General features: G+C 37.5%; 1 protein-coding gene across 1 annotated transcript in view; it reads left to right on the top strand.

Annotated features, from left to right (window-relative positions):
• The window catches only part of LOC125231319 (6-phosphofructo-2-kinase/fructose-2,6-bisphosphatase-like), a 36,536-nt gene extending 14,802 nt beyond the window's left edge, over positions 1–21,734 (top strand). The window contains exons 3-9 of the mRNA XM_048136760.1: positions 8,339–8,473; positions 12,575–12,735; positions 13,544–13,933; positions 14,727–14,948; positions 17,329–17,533; positions 18,821–18,948; positions 20,662–21,734. Coding sequence (XP_047992717.1) covers positions 8,339–8,473; positions 12,575–12,735; positions 13,544–13,933; positions 14,727–14,948; positions 17,329–17,533; positions 18,821–18,948; positions 20,662–20,769 — 1,349 coding nt within the window. The 3' untranslated portion in view covers positions 20,770–21,734. The remainder of the gene's footprint in view (positions 1–8,338; positions 8,474–12,574; positions 12,736–13,543; positions 13,934–14,726; positions 14,949–17,328; positions 17,534–18,820; positions 18,949–20,661) is intronic.
• Positions 21,735–22,471: the final 737 nt, after the last annotated feature.

The raw sequence follows: 22,471 nt of genomic DNA, 5'->3' as shown, positions 1-22,471 counted from the left end.
GAACCACTCGTTTCGCTCGTGGTTCAACTATAGAATCCTTTCACTTGCTCGTTTTTCAATTCCACACTCGGCGTTAACATAAAACTTTGCCCCCTTGTATAACAAATAACTATTAATATCTGGGCGACCGAGCTTCGCTCGGTTCTATTTTAATATATCACGTCTTTAGATAAAAAAAAACTCTTATAAATACAAAAACAAAAAAAAAAGACAAAAAACAAAAACTTAATTTCTGGCCGGGATTCGAAACCCTGACACCTACGAGCTATCTGCGTACATTAGACCGACCTCGTGCGACTGAGCTAAGCGGAATCGATGCGCGCGCGGCGAAATTAAGGACCATATTTTACGTTTACAAATGCGAAAGAAAAACTCATGAAAACTCGAAAATTCGCGTTTTCCGGGATCTAAGGCTACGCTAGATCGATTTTTCACCCCCGAAAACCCCCACAAAACAAATTTCAGCGAAATCGTTAGAGCGGTTTCCGAGATCGTCGGTATATATAAATAAATAAATAAATAAATAAATAAATAAATAAATAAATATACAAGAATTGCTCGTTTAATAGTATAAGATTTCTGGTGTTTTCTTTTAGGAGACAATCAATCACTGATAACGGTGATAACAGTCAATTTGAAGATCTCGATGAGATCATCATACTTTATCTAAATATATAAAAGAAGAAGCTGACTGACTGACTGACTGACTGACTGACATATCAACGCACAGCCGAAACCGCTGGTCCTAGAGATTTCAAATTTGGTACGTAGGTTCCTTATATAGTGTAGAGGAGCACTAAGAAAGGAATTTTCAAAATTCACCTCCTAAGGGGGTCAAATGGGGGTTCAAAATTTGTATGGGGAAACAAGATTAGTTTGCCTATTTTATTCGAAACTTCACAGGAAGATTCCTTAAGACATATGACTGAATACGTGTTTCAGGTTTTTTGAAAATTTAACCCCTAAAATGGTGAAAAGGGGGTGATAAAGTCAAAAAATCAATATGGGTATCGTTTTTATGGTTTATCGGGTCGCTGATCACGATAAATACAACGTTTTTAAAATCTAACGAGGCGGAAGTGAAATACCTTCTCCCCTGTTGTGGTGCAATGGGTGGTGCAATTTAAATATCAAAAAAATATATAAAAGAAGATATTGACTGACTGACTGACATATCAACGCACAGCCGAAACCGCTGGTCCTAGAGATGTCAAATTTGGCACGTAGGTTCCTTATACAGTGTAGAGGAGCACTAAGAAAGGATTTTTCAAAATTCGCCTCCTAAGGGGGTCAAATGGGGGTTCAAAGTTTGTATGGGGAAACAATGTTAGTTTCACTGTTTTATTCGAAACTTCACAGGAGGGATCCTAAAAACATATGACTAAAGACGTGTTTCAGGTTTTTTGAAAATTTAACCCCTAAAAGGGTGAAAAGGGGGTGATAAAGTCAAAAAACTAATATGGGTATCGTTTTTACGGTTTATTGGGTCGCTGATCACGATAAATACAACGTTTTTAAAATCTAACGAGGCGGAAGTGAAATACCTTCTCCCCTGTTGTAGTGCAATGGGGTTTAAATATCAAAAAATATATAAAAGAAGAAACTGACTGACTGACTAACTGACATAATATATCAACACACAGCCGAAACCGCTGGTCCTAGAGATTTAAAATTTGGCACATAGGTTCCTTATATGGTGTAGAGGAGCACTAAGAAAGAATTTTTCAAAATTATCCTCTTAAAAGGGTGAAATGGGGGTTCAAAGTTTGTATGGGGAAACAAGATTAGTTTGACTATTTTATTCGAAACTTCACAGGAGGATTCCTAAAGACATATGACTAAATACATGTTTCAGGTTTTTGAAAATTTGACCCCTAAAGGGGTGCAAAGGGGGTGCAAAGGGGTGTAAAGTCAAAAACACAATATGGGTATCGTTTTTATGGTTTATCGGGTCGCTGATCACGATAAATACAACGATTTTAAAATCTAATGACGTGGAAAAGAGATTTTGTCCCCTGTTGTTGTGCAATGGGGTTAAAATATCCAAAATAGCCATAAGTATAGGTTTAGTTTTCATCTTTACTTCTGGTTCAAGAGATTTCAAATTGACACGGAAGTTCCTTAGAGGAGCACTAAGAAAGGATTTTTCAAAGTTCACCTCCTAGCATGATAATTTGACAGGGGCAAGGACAGGGACAGGAACAGGGACAGGGACGGGACGGGAACGGGATAGGGATAGGGATAGGGATACTGATAGGGATAGGGATAGAAATAGGGATAGGAATAGGGGACGGGGATGGGGATAGGGATAGGGGAGGGATGGGGACAGGGACGGGACGGGGACGGGGACGGGGACAAGAATAGGGATTGGGGTCGGAATAATCGGTCGGCAATCGATATCTAGGCAGTGTAAAATGCAGGTGGCTCAGTGGGAAGGGATTAGTAAGTAGGCATCGGCGAGTATCCTGAATCCGTAATAACTATTACATTCAATGTGCTGTAGGAAGATCGTTGTTTGCTTGCCTTTTATATGTTTACGTTTGCAATAAGTATAAGCAAAATGGAAAAAATTGTAAGCGATAATGCAAGGAAGTACTTTTTACCCTACCGACCATAGCGTCGAGATACTGGCTATGTGGGTTGTATGAAGTTTCCCCAGTATAAATATTTATATAGGTAGAATACATACATATTTGTACCTACTACCTACGCTGTGGTCGCTGTGTAACAATTCTACAATCATTGCAAGAATTTCTTTTAAAACAATAGTAATATGTGTAAGGTACAGTCAGCCAAAAAAGTGGTTTACCACTTTTCGATCAATAGAGTCGAAAAGTGGGAAACCACTTTCTTGGCTGACCGTACAGCAAATAGATCAGTTACGCCGTGTCTTGCGTGGGCGACGGTCGCGCGACCGTCGCGCGATCGTCGCCGTCGCGTCTCATACTTCCATATCGATAAGGTTTGATTTCGTATGCGTCGCATCGCCGTCGCGCGACCATCGCGCGACCGTCGCCCACGCAAGCCACGGCGTTACAATGGCCCTCCAGTCGAGAATTGCCCGCTTTACCTTAATCGAAATAATCGCGGACAGATGTACCTACAAAGAAACCTACGGATCCAAATGAAAATCTTATTTTTTGTAAACGTTTCAATAAGAATACTTTTATTACGCGGGCGAAGCCGCGGGTAAAAGCTAGTATTATATATGTGGATGGGCTTAAAAACAATGACTTGCGTTTTTTTAAATCCATTTTATCACATTGTATGTATGTAATTTACAATTCTGCGTCGATTTTATAGCATGTGTATGTGTAATATAAAAGCCAATTGCCATGAATAAATTACACGCATACCATGATATTATAAATGTTAAACAATGCGAGTAATACAATAATATTTTCTAGGCGAGTAGGTATTTTATGTTATATTGCTTGTAATATTATGTTGTACTTTTAAAACCTGACCAGAATTTCATTAGAACTATTTTCTTCATACTACATATATTGAATTGTCAGTGTCACTGTCAACCGATACATCAGAATAAGAGCGCTCCCGCCCTCCTGGGGCCCGTTTCTCGAAAGGTACAAGCCTTGTATGACAAGTGTGTTTCCATGACAACCCATACGAATTGACAGTTCGCGCACTTGTAATAAGGTAACGGACCCAATCATGGACAGTTTAAGGAAAATTTTCGTCTTTTTTTGATATTTCTCTCATAAATGTAAAAATTCTACCGCTAAGCGTGTTAAATTTTGAATGTCCTATCCTTCTTTTACATTTCAAGCGTATTGCAGAATGGATACTCCTATTAGTTTCTTCATACTTAACAAATTAAAACTAGGTGTTTTTTCTCCAATTATGGACGGCAGTTCTCCAGTAATGGATCCCCCATTATGGACAGTGAAATAATTTTAAAATTTTACTTTTAACGCCAACTGATACTCAATGAGTCAATTTTATCTATATATATAAAAATGAAATGCGTTTGTTAGTTACCTATAAACTCGAGAACGGCTGGACCGATTTACGTAATTTTGGTATTGAAATGTTTGTATTAGACCGCAGAAGGTTTAGGCAGTGTAAAAACACGTAAATATTGTGATGATAATTAGAAAACAGTGATTCTTTTTTCCCATACAAATTGTTCCTACCTGACAACTTGACAATGACGTGACGTTAATGACAGGTGCGTTCCAAACGCATTGTGATTTTATTAATTTATCTTGGCAAAATAATGTGAAAATTAGTAATTATTCCGTTAAAGAAATAAGGAATGGCAAAATAATGTGAAAATTAGTGATTATTCCGTTAAAGAAATAAGAAATAATACTAAATCGGAACGCACACGTCTGTTACAGCTATTTTAAGTAGTCTATGCTTTATTGGTCTATAGTCTGTGCTGTTTAGTATTTTATGGCCGCTGTACACATATGGCCAACGGTTCCACCAACCCCTTGGCCAAGCGTGTAGAGGGCTACTTGGCCGTAAGTTGGCAGTTGGCGCTTGCGCTTGCCGGCCAACCGATTGGTGTCGGTTTTTTGTCCACACATCAAAGGATCTTGGCGCCAATGGCCAACTGCGTTTACACGTTGGCGCTTCATTCAGTTGGTCGTCAGCCGTCAGAGAGGACAGTAGTGAAATATTTACGAAAATAATAAGTTTATCTATGCCAATAATAGTGTAGATTTTAGGAAATAAAATAACCTTGCAAATGTTTAATGTATTTCCTAAAAATGATAAATGTTCTTATCAGAATATTCAAAAAATTGATAATATTTCAAATAATTTAATTTTACTACGGGGTTATTATTTTTTAATCAAATTTTTCTGACAACGTCTATGACCTAGAATTTCCTAGACTTTTCCATTCCACGTCCATCTTTCATGAAGAGCCAATGCCAAGTGATTCGCCAATGTGTAAACAGCGGCTCTTATCTTGGCCAAGGGGTTTCACAAAGGGTTGGCGGAACCGTTGGCCATATGTGTACAGCGGCCATTAATTGTAAACTGTAAGAAATAATACTAAATCGGAAGGAACGCACACGTCTGGCAAATTTCACTTGATTTTGTGTGAAAATTGTTTTGTGGCTATGCCAAAGAAAAAACCAGATTTAGGTCGTCGAAGTAACACAAATGTTCAAAGAGCAAGCCAGCGTGCTAATCGCAGCGATGACCAACGAGAGGCAGCTAATGAAAACAGCCGCATTAGTATGTCACAATTGCGTTCGATCGTAATTTTGCTGCACTATTGCCATTTGTAAACAGGTATTGGTAGGTGGTGTAAATAAATGTATTTTATAACAATTATGAGCATTTTTATTTCTTATAATTTTACTATAATATCTTTCAATCCATAAACATAATATAACACTATAACACTTATTATTATACAATTCAATACAATAATAATTATGTAGGTGCCATCATTGCTTCGTGTTATTTTTTTTATTTTAAATTTGCTAGCACTTTTATTTACATAATATCTTTATATGTGAATACCCTATAATAAATGAATATAAGTGAAAAACAAAACTGTCCTAAGTTGGCTTTAATAATTGCTTAACCTACTATGTTTTTTTGTTCAACTTGGCCGCAACTAAGTGGAAATAATAATAAATGTATGGACAATTTCGTTATTTCCACTTACTTGCGGTGTTTTTGGGAAATCACAGATTTTTGAGATAACGCCTAAATAAACTGTCAGTCCGACCCGCTGTCTCCATTTGATTCGGAGCGACTAGGACTTCTCAGCAGCACTGGTGAACTCCGAGCGTCGTCGCAAATTGGTTCGGTGATTATTGGCTGCGAAACAGAATTCTTCTCCGTCTGCGGATGACTTATAATGGATTTTTGGCTCTCTTCTATTTCATCTAATTCTTCAAAACTTACTTCTAAAGCAGGAAAACCGCCGTCTTGCTCCACTTTCTTGAAGAGCCAATGCCAAGTGATTGGTTCGCCAATGTGTAAACAGCGGCTCTTATCTTGGCCAAGGGGTTTCACAAAGGGTTGGTGGAACCGTTGGCCATATGTGTACAGCGGCCATTACAGTTAGTAACTAAAACAACGCATGATTGCCACAAGAGGAAAAAAGTAAGTCATCTTATCTCTTCAATAGATATGTGTAATTGTGTATATTAAATAGACGGTACGCTATAATGTAATTAATGATGTAGCTACTTAATTGTGTCAAGTAAAAATGGTCACTTCTTTGCCTTGCCCCATGTTTTGCGCCTCCAAGTATAAGGCGATACGAAGTACGCCGGGCAGCTAGTATACTATAAATACAATTAGTTTGAGTTATTTTAACATAGGATTGTTTCTTGTAAATTTTGGTTTTGTAAATTGTTCCTTGTCCATCATAGGAGGTAGGCAGTTTTTGGGTTCCAGTAATGGACACTCGCAAAATAACGCCATTTCTTTACATCTTTGGAGCAACAAACTAGTATGTTTTATACCTTATCTCATGCTTAATGCAGTAAGTAAAACGCATTCATGTTTATACCGAGTATTATTTTTTTATTATTTTATACATAAACTCAACTCTCTTAGCAACATTACTAAGAATTTGTCTTGATATTTTTTTCAGTACACTGATGAATTTTATCTTGTCGCCAAATCCTTCAGAAATAACCGAATTAATTGAAACTTCAAAATGAAACAGCTCTACAACTCTAGTTTATGGTACATAGGCGTCAGTTTTTAGAAACTAATTTTAGATACTTATTTTTAAGGATTTGTGTTTTTTTGTCCATAATGGCATCACCGTCCATTATGGGGTATTTCACCTTACAAGGCTTGTAACTTTCGAGAAACGGGCCACTGGCCTGACAATAGCCATAATCTGATCAGGCTTTAATTGTATCGATTGTTGATTAATAACTAAAATCGCTGTCAATAGAAATTGTCAACAATGTAAACAAAACATTATATAAAATATCAATATTCTAGCACAATTTTATTATTTTAAAGGTTGAGGATCATATTGTGATATGAATTGATTAAATAACACTATGGATTTAGCCAGTATCTGATGACTTAGAATGGAAATTAAAGACATTTTGACTGCAAAGTTTGTTTACATTATTCACAAGTTTTATTCACGGCGACTTTACATTTAAATATGTATATGAATTTCAATTGGTCATAAAAATATTGCGAATTCGTTAAATCAAATAATATTTGCAATAATGTGGTCAGTTGTTTCTAGAGCACATAAATAGTTAACATAGTTATGGGAATTTCACATTTATGTATTATACGACATTTCACTTCATTTTATCTTGATCTTCATCTTGAAGCGTATTTTTACCATAAGTCACCAGATAAGGTGTCATTACTCGTACCAATTTTCATCATTCTGTAGACAATTATCACATCATCTTGTAGGTAATTTCTCGCACAATATCTATTTTTACGGTCCAATGAAGCTGTACTCCGATATCTTTTGACCCCAGATACATGGTGCGGTGGGTGTGGGTAAACACTTTATTATACTGTAGGCTTATATGTATATTTAAACATATAACATGTACATACATAATATCGATCTTAGGTATCTATCTACTATGTATATCCGTTTCCATTGATATAGACGATGGGAAAGCCAAGTCAGTACGACTTGCTAAAAACTAGATCTAATCGTAGATAAAAATGAACATGTAATGAAATAATATATTATTACATATGTTGAATATTAATATTTATTCCTGATGAAGTTTAACTGTATAGCTAATGTGGGTAACCTAACTAATGATAGGATTTGATACAGGTTCAGTTATCCGAATATAAAAAAAAATGTTTAGGTAATACTTTAATTATACCGATTAAAGTAAATTAGTAGCCCAAATATTTAGTCAGATTCATCATAAAATAATTGTTCAAACAAAGTCTCGTGTTTAAGACACGTGATTATGCAGATATAATTACTTATTTTTATTTAACAAAGATGAAAAAATAACTACATTGTTCTGGACATTGTTAGTTTACTTTATGTAGAGATTTTTTTGTGTAGGTAATAGGTATATTATTTTAAGTCACCATCAAACTTATTTTACAACCATCTACATCTACCATAAGTATTTTGCCCCCTCATCTATGTATCAACCTTTATAAGCCCAAAATTAGTAGGAGCCAGGACCCCTGGACCACTACAGATTTCAAATATTTGATGTTTAAGTAGTAGGTACATACTAAATTTTACTACCTATTTGATACCTAACAAGCACAAGGATTAAAATGAGGGAGGAATAATTAGAAAACGAATTCTATGAAAGCTATGCGTCAATATTTCTAGAATTAGGAATTAAATCTAAAATCAAAATATGTTTTGTTACAGTATCTCTGCGCACACGCCGCATCAGCCAGTTCGCGCCGCTGCTGATCGCGCTGGTCGGGCTCCCGGCCCGCGGCAAGAGTCAGCTGGCGCACCATCTCTCGCGGCACCTCAACTGGAATGGAGAGAGCACTAAAGGTAGGTGAACCTCAGAATAAAATATACAGAGGTCGTGAGCTGAAGTCACACCCAAGGCAGTAATTTATCAATTTTTGATTATTCTAAGACTTAGAATAATCAAAAGTTGATAAATAAATATTGGGGAGTATGTATTTATGTATAAGTAATAGGTATGTATATGTTAGGCTAGCTTGATCTGTGTAAGGTGTCCCCCAATATTTATTTATTTTCTAAGTTAATAGCATCGGCTTCTGACGTTGCTGCTTGATAAAAATGTAGGACACTATTAATCTACGTAGTCATAAACCTTATTTACCTACGCAAAATAGAGAAACGTCCAATACAAAAGTCAGAGCTTCAAAGGAGAGACTATGAAACTCATCCACAAAATCGAAATTCGAAAACCTAACTTTTAGCTTTTCTTTGGAAGAACTGGCATGATGACGCTGACATCTTCAAATCTATAAAGAAAGATATTTCATGTTTACTTACACACCAAAAGCCTAATCTCTATCCTAAATACGTTCAGTATTTGTTCTTGATACAATAAAAAAACCGGCCAAGAGCGTGTCGGGCCATGCTCAGTGTAGGGTTCCGTAGTTTTCCGTATTTTTCTCAAAAACTACTTAACCTATCAAGTTCAAAACAATTTTCCTAGAAAGTCTTTATAAAGTTCTACTTTTGTGATTTTTTTCATATTTTTTAAACATATGGTTCAAAAGTTAGAGGGGGGGGGACGCACTTTTTTTTCCTTTAGGAGCGATTATTTCCGAAAATATTAATATTATCAAAAAACGATCTGAGTAAACCCTTATTCATTTTAAAATACCTATCCAACAATATGTCACATGTTGGGGTTGGAATAAAAAAAAATTATCAGCCCCCACTTTACATGTAGGTACCCTAACAAAACATTTTTTCCATTTTTAGGGTTCCGTACCAAAAAGGTACAACAGGAACCCTTATGGTGCGACTCTGTCCGTCTGTCTGTCCGTCTGTCACATTCCTAAATATCTCGAGAACTACTAATGCTATTAACTTGAAATTTGGAATAGTTATGAACATTGTAAACCTCTACAAATAGAAAGTATAATTTTTTTAAATATATTAATTTTAATTGTAGAAAATGGCCAAAATGAAAGGGGGACAAACTGTAAATTTCAAGTTACTAGGTCAAGTGGGGTATCGTTGGAAAGAGCTCAAATTGAACGTAAATAAGCTATTTTTTATAATTTTTTTCTTGTGGAAAAAAAAGAATTTTGAAGGAAAATGTAAAAAATACCGTTCCCCCCCCCCCCCCCCCCCCCCTTATCTCCGAAGTTTACCAACGAAAAATTATGAAAATTTTAATTGGTTTTATGCTAAATATTACAGGAAAAATATAATCGTGTTTGTATTTTGAATACTTTTTTTTTTAATTCACAAAAAACTTTTCAGATTTTTACTTTCAATTTACCCACCCTTGTGGATGGATATCGTACTTCAAATTAATACGAGATGTTACGTAAACCATCTTCTGTCCAATAAAGTAAAAACTGTTTAAATCGGTTAACATTATAAAGAATTATCCCTGAAAAACCAGGTCGCGCAAATTAGTTAGCAAATTGACTGGGAGATGGCGCTATACACAATAATACTCATTAGTGCCTATACTTTTGTCTTCTAGTCAAGTCATTAGAGTTATATGAAAATATGAGATTATTTTTACTAGGTAGTTTGAAAGAAAGTTTGTACGGAACCCTCGGTGGGCGAGTCCGACTCGCACTTGGCCGGTTTTTTATTTTTGCACTTTGTTGGCGTGAGTGATACACATACTGGTACCAAATTTCAACTTTCTAGTGCTAACGGTTACTGAGATTATCCGCGGACGGACGGACGGACGGACGGACAGACAGACATGGCGAAACTATAAGGGTTTCTAGTTGACTACGGAACCCTAAAAATGGCCTGATGAGTTTTATAATTCCTCTTACCGCCTTGAGGATAATTAATCAGACACTGACATTACCTTGTTCGTTATCGCATTAAACAAACCATTAAGTGATAAAATTTACAGCCTGATGCCACAAATTTACTGCTTGACATAAAGTATAATACTTGTAATGCAAACATCATTAAGACTTTAAAAAGCACATTACATTTATATGATGTATATGGCTTTTCATATTTTTTAAACATATGGTTCAAAAGTTAGAGGGGGGGGGACGCACTTTTTTTTCCTTTAGGAGCGATTATTTCCGAAAATATTAATATTATCAAAAAACGATCTGAGTAAACCCTTATTCATTTTAAAATACCTATCCAACAATATGTCACATGTTGGGGTTGGAATAAAAAAAAATTATCAGCCCCCACTTTACATGTAGGTACCCTAACAAAACATTTTTTCCATTTTTAGGGTTCCGTACCAAAAAGGTACAACAGGAACCCTTATGGTGCGACTCTGTCCGTCTGTCTGTCCGTCTGTCACATTCCTAAATATCTCGAGAACTACTAATGCTATTAACTTGAAATTTGGAATAGTTATGAACATTGTAAACCTCTACAAATAGAAAGTATAATTTTTTTAAATATATTAATTTTAATTGTAGAAAATGGCCAAAATGAAAGGGGGACAAACTGTAAATTTCAAGTTACTAGGTCAAGTGGGGTATCGTTGCGGTTACTGAGATTATCCGCGGACGGACGGACGGACGGACGGACAGACAGACATGGCGAAACTATAAGGGTTTCTAGTTGACTACGGAACCCTAAAAATGGCCTGATGAGTTTTATAATTCCTCTTACCGCCTTGAGGATAATTAATCAGACACTGACATTACCTTGTTCGTTATCGCATTAAACAAACCATTAAGTGATAAAATTTACAGCCTGATGCCACAAATTTACTGCTTGACATAAAGTATAATACTTGTAATGCAAACATCATTAAGACTTTAAAAAGCACATTACATTTATATGATGTATATGGCTGAACTGAACCCAGTGAAATGTAAGAAAAGAAAATGCCATAAATAAGACCAATAAGGTTAAAAGTGGCCCTAAAATCTTAAGCGAATGCTTTCGGAAAAATGCTATCTTCTTTCTGACCGTTTGATTACTTTTAATTTACTTGGATACAAAATTAAAGGAATAGGTACCTATCTCTATATTTGATTATGATTTGGTACTTACTTCCAATTGTTTTGCCACGTAATTGGCCGAGTTTACACCAACTATTATCTAATATGACATTGGTAGTCTTGACCCAGATGTATCTATTGTTACTGAGCTGTCACATGAGGCTTACACATAGCAACGTATATTCAGAACACGATACTTCGTCCTAGATCAGATAAATATATATGTTCTTCGTGTTGGTGACATAGTTACCTATATGTGATCCGCTTTGAGAAGTATTTCAAGGTATTCTGTAAGGTCTATTCTAGTATTCGAAATACGCCTATAAGGTTGTTAGCGCAAGTTTCACTTTAAGCAGTTTAAATAGAAACAAAACAGTTGTTAAAGTTATTAGATCGCCAGCCGTTCATAATTTTGATGTATTAGCTAAAAAAGTTCGCATCCATACCGTTTTACTTAAAATAATCAAATGCCTGCGAAGAAATACTACGGGTCAGATGACCACACATTAGGATTTTGATGGATAATTAAATAATAGTAGGTACATTACACAATTAATGAAATTACTTTTACAAATCTTTTACTAAGAGTAGTCATTTACAGAAGTTGTAAATTTGAAGTGGATTATGAAATATGGAGTCCTGACATGCACGACTGAGGGTCCACCTTTAACCGAATGTAACTTTTGAGTGCCTACTTTTACAAATTATTGGTTGAATCTACAATCGTTTGAGAACTTTTACTAAAGACTGACACATTCAAAAGCTCGAAATTCCAACGTGGACCCTCAATGGGAACATTGAGAACGCACATGCATCCAAGCACCCGCATCTTCAGTCTGTTAAAAAAAAAATCTTAAGAAACCGGCCAGTAATTCAGCCGGTTTTATTTTCTGAAACAAAAAAAAACTTGTACGTAACCGGCCAGTACTTCAGCCGGTTCCATCATTAAAAAGAAAAAGTTTGTAAACCGGCCAGTAATAACTGTTCCCCGTTGCAGTATTCAACTGCAGCGAGTACCGGCGGCGCCACATGGCGCTGTACGGCACGCACGACATCTTCCGCGCCGACAATGCGCAGGGCTCCGCCATCCGCCGGCAGAGCGCCCACGAGGCCGTGCAGGACGCCGTGCTGTGGCTCAAGGATGGGAACAGTGTTGCTGTAAGTTTATGACTAAAATGCTGTACGACTAGGATACGATACTACTAAGGGATTCTAGGATTGATAACTGTCCCGTCTTTTGACATCGCCTCCCCTTTTTAGTAATTTCTTTACGCTTGATTTTAAAATGGTGGACTAGTTCGACCATAAGTTCAAAGTAGAAGATCATATAACTTTCAAATTATACGAATTCCACTTTACTGTAGACGAATTCAGGTGCTTTATCTATAATTATTAGAAAATAAACGGGTGGGTGAATTACAGACTTGCAGAAGGTGGTTTGTTTTTTCTTAACTTGATTATTTTGATGACTCTTGCTTCTAAGTTCATATAAATAAGTATTCAGCATAAGTTTAATTGGTGTTGAAAAGCAGTATTCATAATATTTTTGATGAATTCAAGTAGGCGGTGTCCTCTTCACAGATTAAATTATATAACCTTGTGAATGGGGTAATAAAATATCCACTGATTCAGTAGTTGTTGATTCAGAGATAGTTTCATAAACAAGATTATAAATATGCATCTCGAACAGGATCTAGACGCTGATACGGGGATTTTTATCAGACACGACACGAGCAAAACTAACTGTTATCTCAGAAAATAACTGAAACTCATGATCTTAATTGGATATATGATTAACTTGTTGCGACACATGTCGTCTACAAACAACTCGATCATTCCTAGAACTTTCGTAATGAAGTAGATATTAATAAATAGATCAAGCCGCGCCTCATTCATGACCTCTCGTCTCGTAAACAAGTTTAATCACTGGACATTGGAATGTTTATAGCATATTCTCTCTTTCTAGATTTTCGATGGCACCAACATCACCCGCGAGCAGCGTAGGGAGCTCAACGACTACTTCCTGTCGGAAATGGGCTTTAGGATCCTCTTCATAGAGTGCGTCTGTGAGGACCAGGAACTCCTCGAGAGGAACATCATTGAGATCCTGCGCTACTCTGAAGACTACAAGTCGATGAGCGAGGAGCAGGCAGTGGATGATCTGAGGAAGAAGCTTGAGCATTACATGAGGCAGTATGAGCCTATTGATGCGAATTTGGAGACCATTAGCTTCGTTCGTGTTGAGAACATGGGAGAAACCGTGACCGCTCATAAAGTCGCTGGCCAGAAGGAGTCTGGAATCCTTGGATACCTTTCGGGCCTTCGTCCGCTGCCGCAAACTTTATACTTCACCAGAGTAAGTCCCTATTAGATTGCATCATTCGTTTATCGCTTAATTGGTGTAGATAAACATGTTTGTCGAGATTAGAACTATTTCTAATGCAAGGGGAATAGTTGTTATCATGGGGTTAAATTAAATGCTAATGCTGTTATCTATTGAAAGTCGATAAGTCGGAATCATAGAGTTAGCTAGAGAAATACAAGGCTTGGGAAACCGGCTGTGTAAACGCTTATGTCATTGGTATTTTCGGCAGTCGCTAAACTAAAGATTGTTGTAGCTTCTTTGGGAAAAAAACAATTACCAAGTAGAATGTTTCACGTGGAAACAAAACGTGAAATGTTAATTTTATTCGTCATTCAGTCAGATAACTTAATATTATATAGGTTAATTAGTTATTCAAGTAGGTACACTCAGGTCATTGTTCAAAGGCCCGACTATCCTTGGTGGGCGTGTCCTTTATTATCTTGCCCGTAATATTTCTCTCAGATAGGTACATTGTACAGGGCTATGAATCTGTAATACAGAACCTGCAATTTATGTAATTTCAAAACTGTGCAAATATTATCTTATTTCGAGGAGGAATATCATCAGTGATCTCAACCCAACTAGTCTGAAAGATGTGACTGGCGTTTGTTTTCTTTGCTTATTTTTCACCGGAAAAGCAACAGATAACACTCAGTTGTGACTCAGACCATCTTCACGCGTCAGTGATACAACGTCATCGATATCGATAAGTGCTGCTTTAGTCTTAATCTAGGATCCGTTGAGTCGGAGGATTTGACGATGTTAATATTTCACATCTTTCCAGCACGGTGAGAGCGAGTACAACGTGATCGGTCGCATCGGCGGCGACGCGCTGCTCTCCCCGCGTGGTCAGAGCTACGCTCGTGGCCTGGCTCAGCACATGAACGCCATAGCTGACCGCGAGCCTCTGTCAGTCTGGACTTCCGAGCTGAGACGCACCAAGCAGACGGCGGCGGAGATCAGAGCTCCTAAGCGGGCGGTTCGAGCGCTGAATGAGTTGGACGCTGTAAGTACCTACACTACACTAATACTACTACTACACATAACACTTATAATACTTGGTAAAAAGGTAAAAGTACGTTAAAGCTGTTATTGATCGAGTGTTACTGCTAGCAGTGGAAACTTCAGAGCTGAGCCAAAATAACAAATACCAAAGAGCGTCAGAGATTTTAATTTTAAGTTAGCTGTACCTACTGGGCGCTGATTATTTACTAATGGAAAATTAAACACTTAGGTACGTGTAGGTATAAATCTATAAGACTCTTTGTTGGTAATTTTGTACAGATTGATTGATCAGTTTAGGAACGTTATTGTTTTTACCGAGATGTCTTATTAGCCTACGCTCTCTGTTTAAGTAGTATTTTGTTGGAACGACATAAAAATTAATGTCTAACTAAATGCAGCTAATCATCAGCGTAAGATTAGAATGACAATGAAGTCTTCAATGTTATCGCATCAGCTCATTTTCCTTGCTCTTATCTTATTTATATCTGTAGGTAAATACAATAAATATTCGTTTCGTCTGTTTATTTTGGAGAGATTAAATTTAGAAAACGTTTATTATTCAGTAGTGGTTTAGGTACATTTCACTAAGAATAGAAAAGCAGATCTTCATAAACCGAAGTATGTTATGTTAGGGTCCCCCCACATCTAGCGTCTCGCGAGCGTCGCGTCGGGCCAACTGTATGGAAAAAGACGCCGCGTCGACGTCGCGTCGACGCGGCGTCAGGCTTTGTCCATACAGTTGGCCTGACGCGACGCTCGCGAGACGCTAGATGTGGGGGGACCCTAATAATACCTACTGTATTGTAGGTAAATTCTTTTCCAGTGACGCAATAAGAATTATGTGTAAATGTTTAATGGAGGAGTGTCGTTTCAAAAGGGCTTATTTCCACTTAGAACTTTTTTTTGGAAAAAAGAGAAAAACATAATTCCACGGTATTGGTTTTGAAATTAATATTTAATTTGCAAAATTGTAATATTGTAAGTTGACGTTAATGCTATGATTACATCAAACGTAACATATGTACCTAAATAAATATTTAATTACCATGTGTTTTTGAGAATTAAGCACTTTTGATGCGAACTTTTGGGAATTAAGCCCTTTTGTTGTGGCCTTGTAGCGTAAATGTTATTGGATTTTGTATTAACGTTAGTTGATATGAATGTTGTTGTAATACATACATTGGTTTATCCACATAAATAATCATTACACATTTTTCAAAATGTGTTCTAAACTTTGATTATATATTTTTTTTAAATATCAATGCGAGACTTTTTAAACTTTTATCTCAAAACAACGCGTAATTTTCTATATTAAGAAAAACTGCATTCATAGTTAAAAAAAAAAGAAAAAATGGAAATAAGCCCTTTTGAAAAGACACTCCTCAATGAGTTGAGTTCAACTACTTAAAAGACCAAATTATGCACCTTTACATTATGCAACAAGAGCGGCAAAGTACCGACTGCATGATAAAATAAGACGGAAAAATCAATAGTCGAAAATAGAATCTACGTCGCGTGTAAGTCTATTCCTAATTTACTACTTAGAAAGGCATACGTTGTTCATACTTGTGTACCTTTCACGTTTGCATACGTTGGCTCGACTGCCATTCTCGAATGATTTACGACTGTTTGTATTTACCGACCTACATTAATAAATAGGGATGGTCAATGACGCCGTGTCTATTTGTTGAGAGATTGTTGATAAACATTAAACTACGAAACTTGTAATTTACATTCATAAACAGACAAATGTCCCGTTAGTATGCAATAAAGCAGTCGAACGATAAGTATCGTCTGATGTTCGTTCATCTTATGAATGAAAATATTTCGCACTGCTTCTTCAATTCTACCAGGGGCGGCTCACTCCGCGATTCTATCGCCGCGCTACAAGTACATCCTGGCGGCCGCGAGTTCGCGGCCTACTCAGGGGTGGCGCGCGTTCTCACGGAATGCACGTTCGCACTTTCTATTGTTATTTTACGTCGCGAGGTTTTTTTAAGCGATGTCCGCGTGTGGAATGGCTAATAATACTTAGTTAAATAGACATATTGAATAAAATAAATACCATAGGACATTCTTACACAGATCTACTACTGATTAAGTCCCTCGGAAAAGTTCAATAAGGCTTGTGATGTTGGAACTTGAACAAAAATATATAAATACAGTATATATACCTAGAAAGTACCCAAAACTTGAATATAATAGTATAAAATTTTATGTGAGTATTAATTCGTTTGAATCCATTGGTAACCCTATCACCGGACGCCGCGCACGTGCGGCTCATTTCTTTTTAAGAATTTTGTAGGTATTTAAAAAGGCGGCATTTCGTAAACATCAAAGCAGTGGGCCTTCTGTACTTGTACTATTATATATTCTGTGAGATGCAGGAGCGCTTCCCGCAGGAGTTCGCGTGGCGCGATCAGGACAAGCTTCGCTACCGGTACCCGTGGGGCGAGTCGTACATCGACATCATGACGCGTCTCCGGCCCGTGCTGTCTGCGTTGGAAGACGAGCATAATGTCATCGTGGTGGGACACCAGGCTGTGTTGCGGTGCATGCTGGGGTACTTCCTGGATGCCAAGCTCGGTGAGTGGACGAATATCTACTACAGACTTAAGCTGAAGGTGTTGTAGTGGGGAGAGTCGTACATCGACATCATGAGGTGTCTGCGTCCCGTGCTGTCTGCGCTGGAAGACGAGCATAATGTCATCGTGGTGGGACACCAGGCTGTGTTGCGGTGCATGCTGGGGTACTTCCTGGATGCCAAGCTCGGTGAGTGGACGAATATCTACTACAGACTTAAGCTGAAGGTGTTGTAGTGGGGAGAGTCGTACATCGACATCATGAGGTGTCTGCGTCCCGTGCTGTCTGCGCTGGAAGACGAGCATAATGTCATCGTGGTGGGACACCAGGCTGTGTTGCGGTGCATGCTGGGGTACTTCCTGGATGCCAAGCTCGGTGAGTGGACGAATATCTACTACAGACTTAAGCTGAAGGTGTTGTAGTGGGGAGAGTCGTACATCGACATCATGAGGTGTCTGCGTCCCGTGCTGTCTGCGCTGGAAGACGAGCATATCTCTCTCTCTACCTACCTATGTAGGTACGCATGAGATGGAGGATTTGTTCTGCGCTTGGCAATAGATCCGATTAAACATTGTCTGAATGCTTTCAAGGCATTCACGTGACTAAAACACGTGTAACCACATAACTAAAGTAGGTATACTTAGCCGCAATTTTGCTTGTTGCGTGACACGTCAATCTTGGAACCATTTGACAGAAATTGAAAATAGATAAATTGATATTGTTAAGAAATCATGAACCAGAACATTTATGGACAATCGACAGGAAATATGACAGACGGTCGATAAGCAAACAATACCTTTGTGTCGGAATTGAGGACGTCTTTGTCAGAGTTCATGCAGATATAGAAGGAATGCATTACCGATTATATTTAGACTGTCAAGCAGTTTGAACATTCCTTTCATCCACTTTTGCACCGTGACTCAGATACATCACTTTCCTCAATATTCAAATGTTTGCACAACATGATTTTTCTTACCTTTTGAGCTTCTTTCAAAAGAAATTAATACATACGAGTACTTACACTAAAAGCAAACCAATGCATTATTGAGCATTAGGTATTTGGTGCAGAATATCTAAAACGAAAATTGGTAGATTTTAAACGGATTCGGTGAATTGCTCGTCGACCGCTAAATTCTTCTACCTACGTACATGCTTAAGTCTTGTTACACTTACATCCACACCTAATTCCAACGGGTCACGTCGGCCCCCACTGGTTTGCGAGGCAATCCGTTAATATACACTATTGCTCAAACAAACACAATGAGCCATAACGAAGGTATTTCTTTTCAGACGAGCTCCCGTACATGAACGTACCGCTGCACACCATTGTCAAGCTGACATCCCACGGCTACAAATACAAAGTGGAGACCATCAAGCTACCCATCGAGTGCGTGGACACCCACCGCAAACAGCCCAAGGTAAATACAACACTTACCTAAAAAACCGGCCAAGTGCGAGTCGGACTCGCGCACCGAGGGTTCCGTACAAACATATGAATTTCAACTTGATAGCTCTACGCGTTCATGAGGAAAAAAGTAATAAGTTTATATTTATTAAAAACCCTAAAAATATATATTTTGTAATGTAACTAAAAATTTAAGGTTTTCGGAATTTTTCCTTTATGTGTGCTATAAAACGTTGCTTCATGCCAAATTTCAAGATTCTAGGTCGACTGGAAGTACCCTTTAGGTTTTGATTCCCTTGCGAGTACTTGCGAGTTTCAAAATATGCAGCTTAAATTGCTGTTTCTTTTGATTGCGTTGACATAGAAGTTTGATTTTGTTACAGCTTAAAGGTATTATAGACCTGAGTATTTGGTATGAATTTCAATTTAATACCTCTACGCGTTTATGAGGAAATGGGTAGTAAGGTTAAAATTATTAAAAAAAAATATATTATGTGATGTAACTAAAAATTTATGGTTTTCGTAATTTTTCCTTTATCTATGCTATAAGACGTTGCTTCGTACCAAATTTCAAGATTCTGAGTTCACGGGAAGCACCCTGTAGGTTTTGATTCCCTTGCAAGTGTCGAAAATTTGCGGCATAAACGGCTGTATCTTTTGATTGCGTTGGCTTAGAAGTTTGATTTTTTCACAGCTTCAAGGGACAGTAGACCTGAGTAATTGATATAAATTTCAGCTTCATACCTCCACGCGTTCCTGAGAAAAAGGGTCTTGACAGACGGACGGACGGACGGACAGACGGACAACAAAGTGATCCTATAAGGGTTCCGTTTTTTCCTTTTGAGGTACGGAACCCTAAAAAAGATATGTCTGTATTAGCATAAATTAAATATAACAAGATCATACCATCCCATACATTAAAATGCGACCGCCTACGAACGCGCTTACACTCCACCACACATAGATGGCGCCACAAAAAAATGTCTTGTAGCTTTCGATTATACTTGTAGATGGCGTTAAGTGTCACTTTTGACATAGATTTACGGCTCGGAATTGACACAAAAATGCCTTGTTGCCACCGATTATTTGTAGATTGGCATTAAGTGTCAATTCCGAGCCGTAAATCTATGTCAAAAGTGACACTTAACGCTAACGGTAATGGACCAACAAGATGATCTACCCTCATTAAAAAGCTTGTAATCTTTCAAGGTTTACAATTTGCAAAAGCTTCTCTATAGCAATCTGGTAAAAGTCTTGTTAATCTGGTAAATATTGAATTTCTAGATTACAAATATAGGCATCATTAACGTAACCTGGGAGATTAGCTTCTATTTTGCAAAAGGATTACTGCTCCTTCGAGCAAGCGTTTGCTTTACTGTTTAAATTATTATAGCACATATCCACAACGCTTCGGGTTTGGGCTTGGCAAACTACATTTAGTAAAACAAATACAGCTATCTAGGCATATAAACTGTCTACGAGTCTTACGACCACCAGGTCTGCCGTGTCGCTATGCAAATCCATACTAATATTATAAATAGAAAAGTGTGTGTGTCTGTTTGTTTGTCCGTCTTTCACGGCAAAACGGAGCGAAAAATTGACGTGATTTTTTAAGTGGAGAGAGTTGAAGGGATGGAGGGTGACATAGGCTACTTTTTGTCTCTTTCTAACGCGAGCGAAGCCGCGGGCAAAAGCTAGTCACTTATAAAAACGTTATTAATTTCAGAACTGCTCAATCACTCGGACTTCCATCGACGCGCTGGTGACGGTGCCGTCTCACTACGACACGCTGCCGTCGAACCTGTGGCAGAGCCCCTCCGAGGCACAGAGCTAGGCGGCGCGGCGCCCGGCCCGCGCGGCCGCCGACACGTACCAGCAGCACCAGGGCCGCCCGCGCCCCGGCACCATGCAGTCCACGGCAGTGAAAAACCTTGGATTTACAAAAGAAACGATATCGCGCCGAGGCACAGCAAAAACAACGCTTAGCGACAGCGCAGAAGTTTAGTTATTCTTCTCTGTCGATTCTCTAAGCGAGCGTGTAAAACTTTGGTGTCATTCGTTTCTGAAAGTGTGGACGTTGAGCAAACTCTAGCCTTATAAGATTTTTAATAGAAGTTAATTCCGTTTAAAATTACTTTTAAGATTTTTTTTGCTTCAAACGACGCTTGATCGTCAAAGATTAGCGCGATACGTACAAATATGTACATGGAATGTATGACAAGCCTGTGTGTGATCTTCCGATCCGCATTAATAAGACTGAACAAATTGAATCCAATCCAATGAAAAGTGTTGAAGTCAATTCGATCTACATTAATTTTGTGTTCGTTATTCTTAAGTTAATAGATAAATCCCTTTGACTTACTTTATTTTATGTTTTCTAGTATAACTTGCATGCTTACTGACTTAAGATTCCTATACTTTAGGTTTTACAACTTTGCACAACGTCTTTATTATTAGTGTAAAATGAAAAAATTAAAATGAAAATGAAAATGAAATATTTATTTTTCAAGTAGGCATATTACAATGCGCATATGAACGTCAAATAAAGCTACGCCGGCTCTAACCCTACGCCTCAGCCTCGAGAAGCTTTCAGTCCCCCCTCAGTTGGGGGTTGTATGTTGTTTAAAGTTAAAATAACGCCTCAGGTCCGCAGGTAAACAAAATATATCTGTTATTATCAGACAATGAGTATTCTACCTTATCAGTAAGATTAAGTTTCATTATACGTTTGATCTTTTCTCTAATTAGGACTTATATTGATTAATCACGCTTATTTAGGGATTTATCGTAATCTGCAGATAACTACGTGTATCGATATCGATATGTTTTCGCACAGTAATTGTTTATGTCGGTTTATTTGAGCTATTTTGCACATTATAAACTATGATTTACTATATTTTTACTGCTTTATGTATGACTGAAATATTTCAATTGTGAAAGGTCAATTTAAGATACGAGTAAGAGTTGGGTAAACGTATAGACGCCCTCCCCGTTAGTACTTATATTCTTGTTTAAAATCTAAGAATATTTTACTCGTTAATGACAAAGATTTGTAATCGTAATAATTAGATAACGGGGATTGGGAATTCTTAGACAATAGGTAGCTCATTACGATTGTAAGAATAAGCACATAACATGTTTTCTCTTATAAGGAATATATTTTCCACTTACGAGTATTGTTAATTTTCATAGTTGAAGTTAGAGGGATTGGAACAGTCTAGCATTAAGGTTGCGTGAAGACATAGCGCTCCTTGAAAAACATAGTGTCATTAAATGAAAAACGTCTTTTTTGGGTACAATGGTTTAAAGTTTTGAAATTTTTGAATTGTCAAAAATTGCCATTTTTACAACAAACTTGTAATTTTTTTGGCAGTTCTTGTTAGTTTTGTGACTAAACCTGATAGATATAATAGTAAATTGTATTTTTTTTATTTTGTTTCTAAGATAATTAAGCTTAAACAAAATGGTAGTGACACTTTTCCATTTAGTTTTGTTTAGGGACACATGACAATTTTATATCTTCGTTTTATTTTGTG

The sequence above is a fragment of the Leguminivora glycinivorella genome, chromosome 11, assembly GCF_023078275.1.
Source record: "Leguminivora glycinivorella isolate SPB_JAAS2020 chromosome 11, LegGlyc_1.1, whole genome shotgun sequence".
Lineage (NCBI taxonomy): Eukaryota > Metazoa > Arthropoda > Insecta > Lepidoptera > Tortricidae > Leguminivora > Leguminivora glycinivorella.
This window is presented reverse-complemented; position numbering and strand designations above follow the sequence as displayed.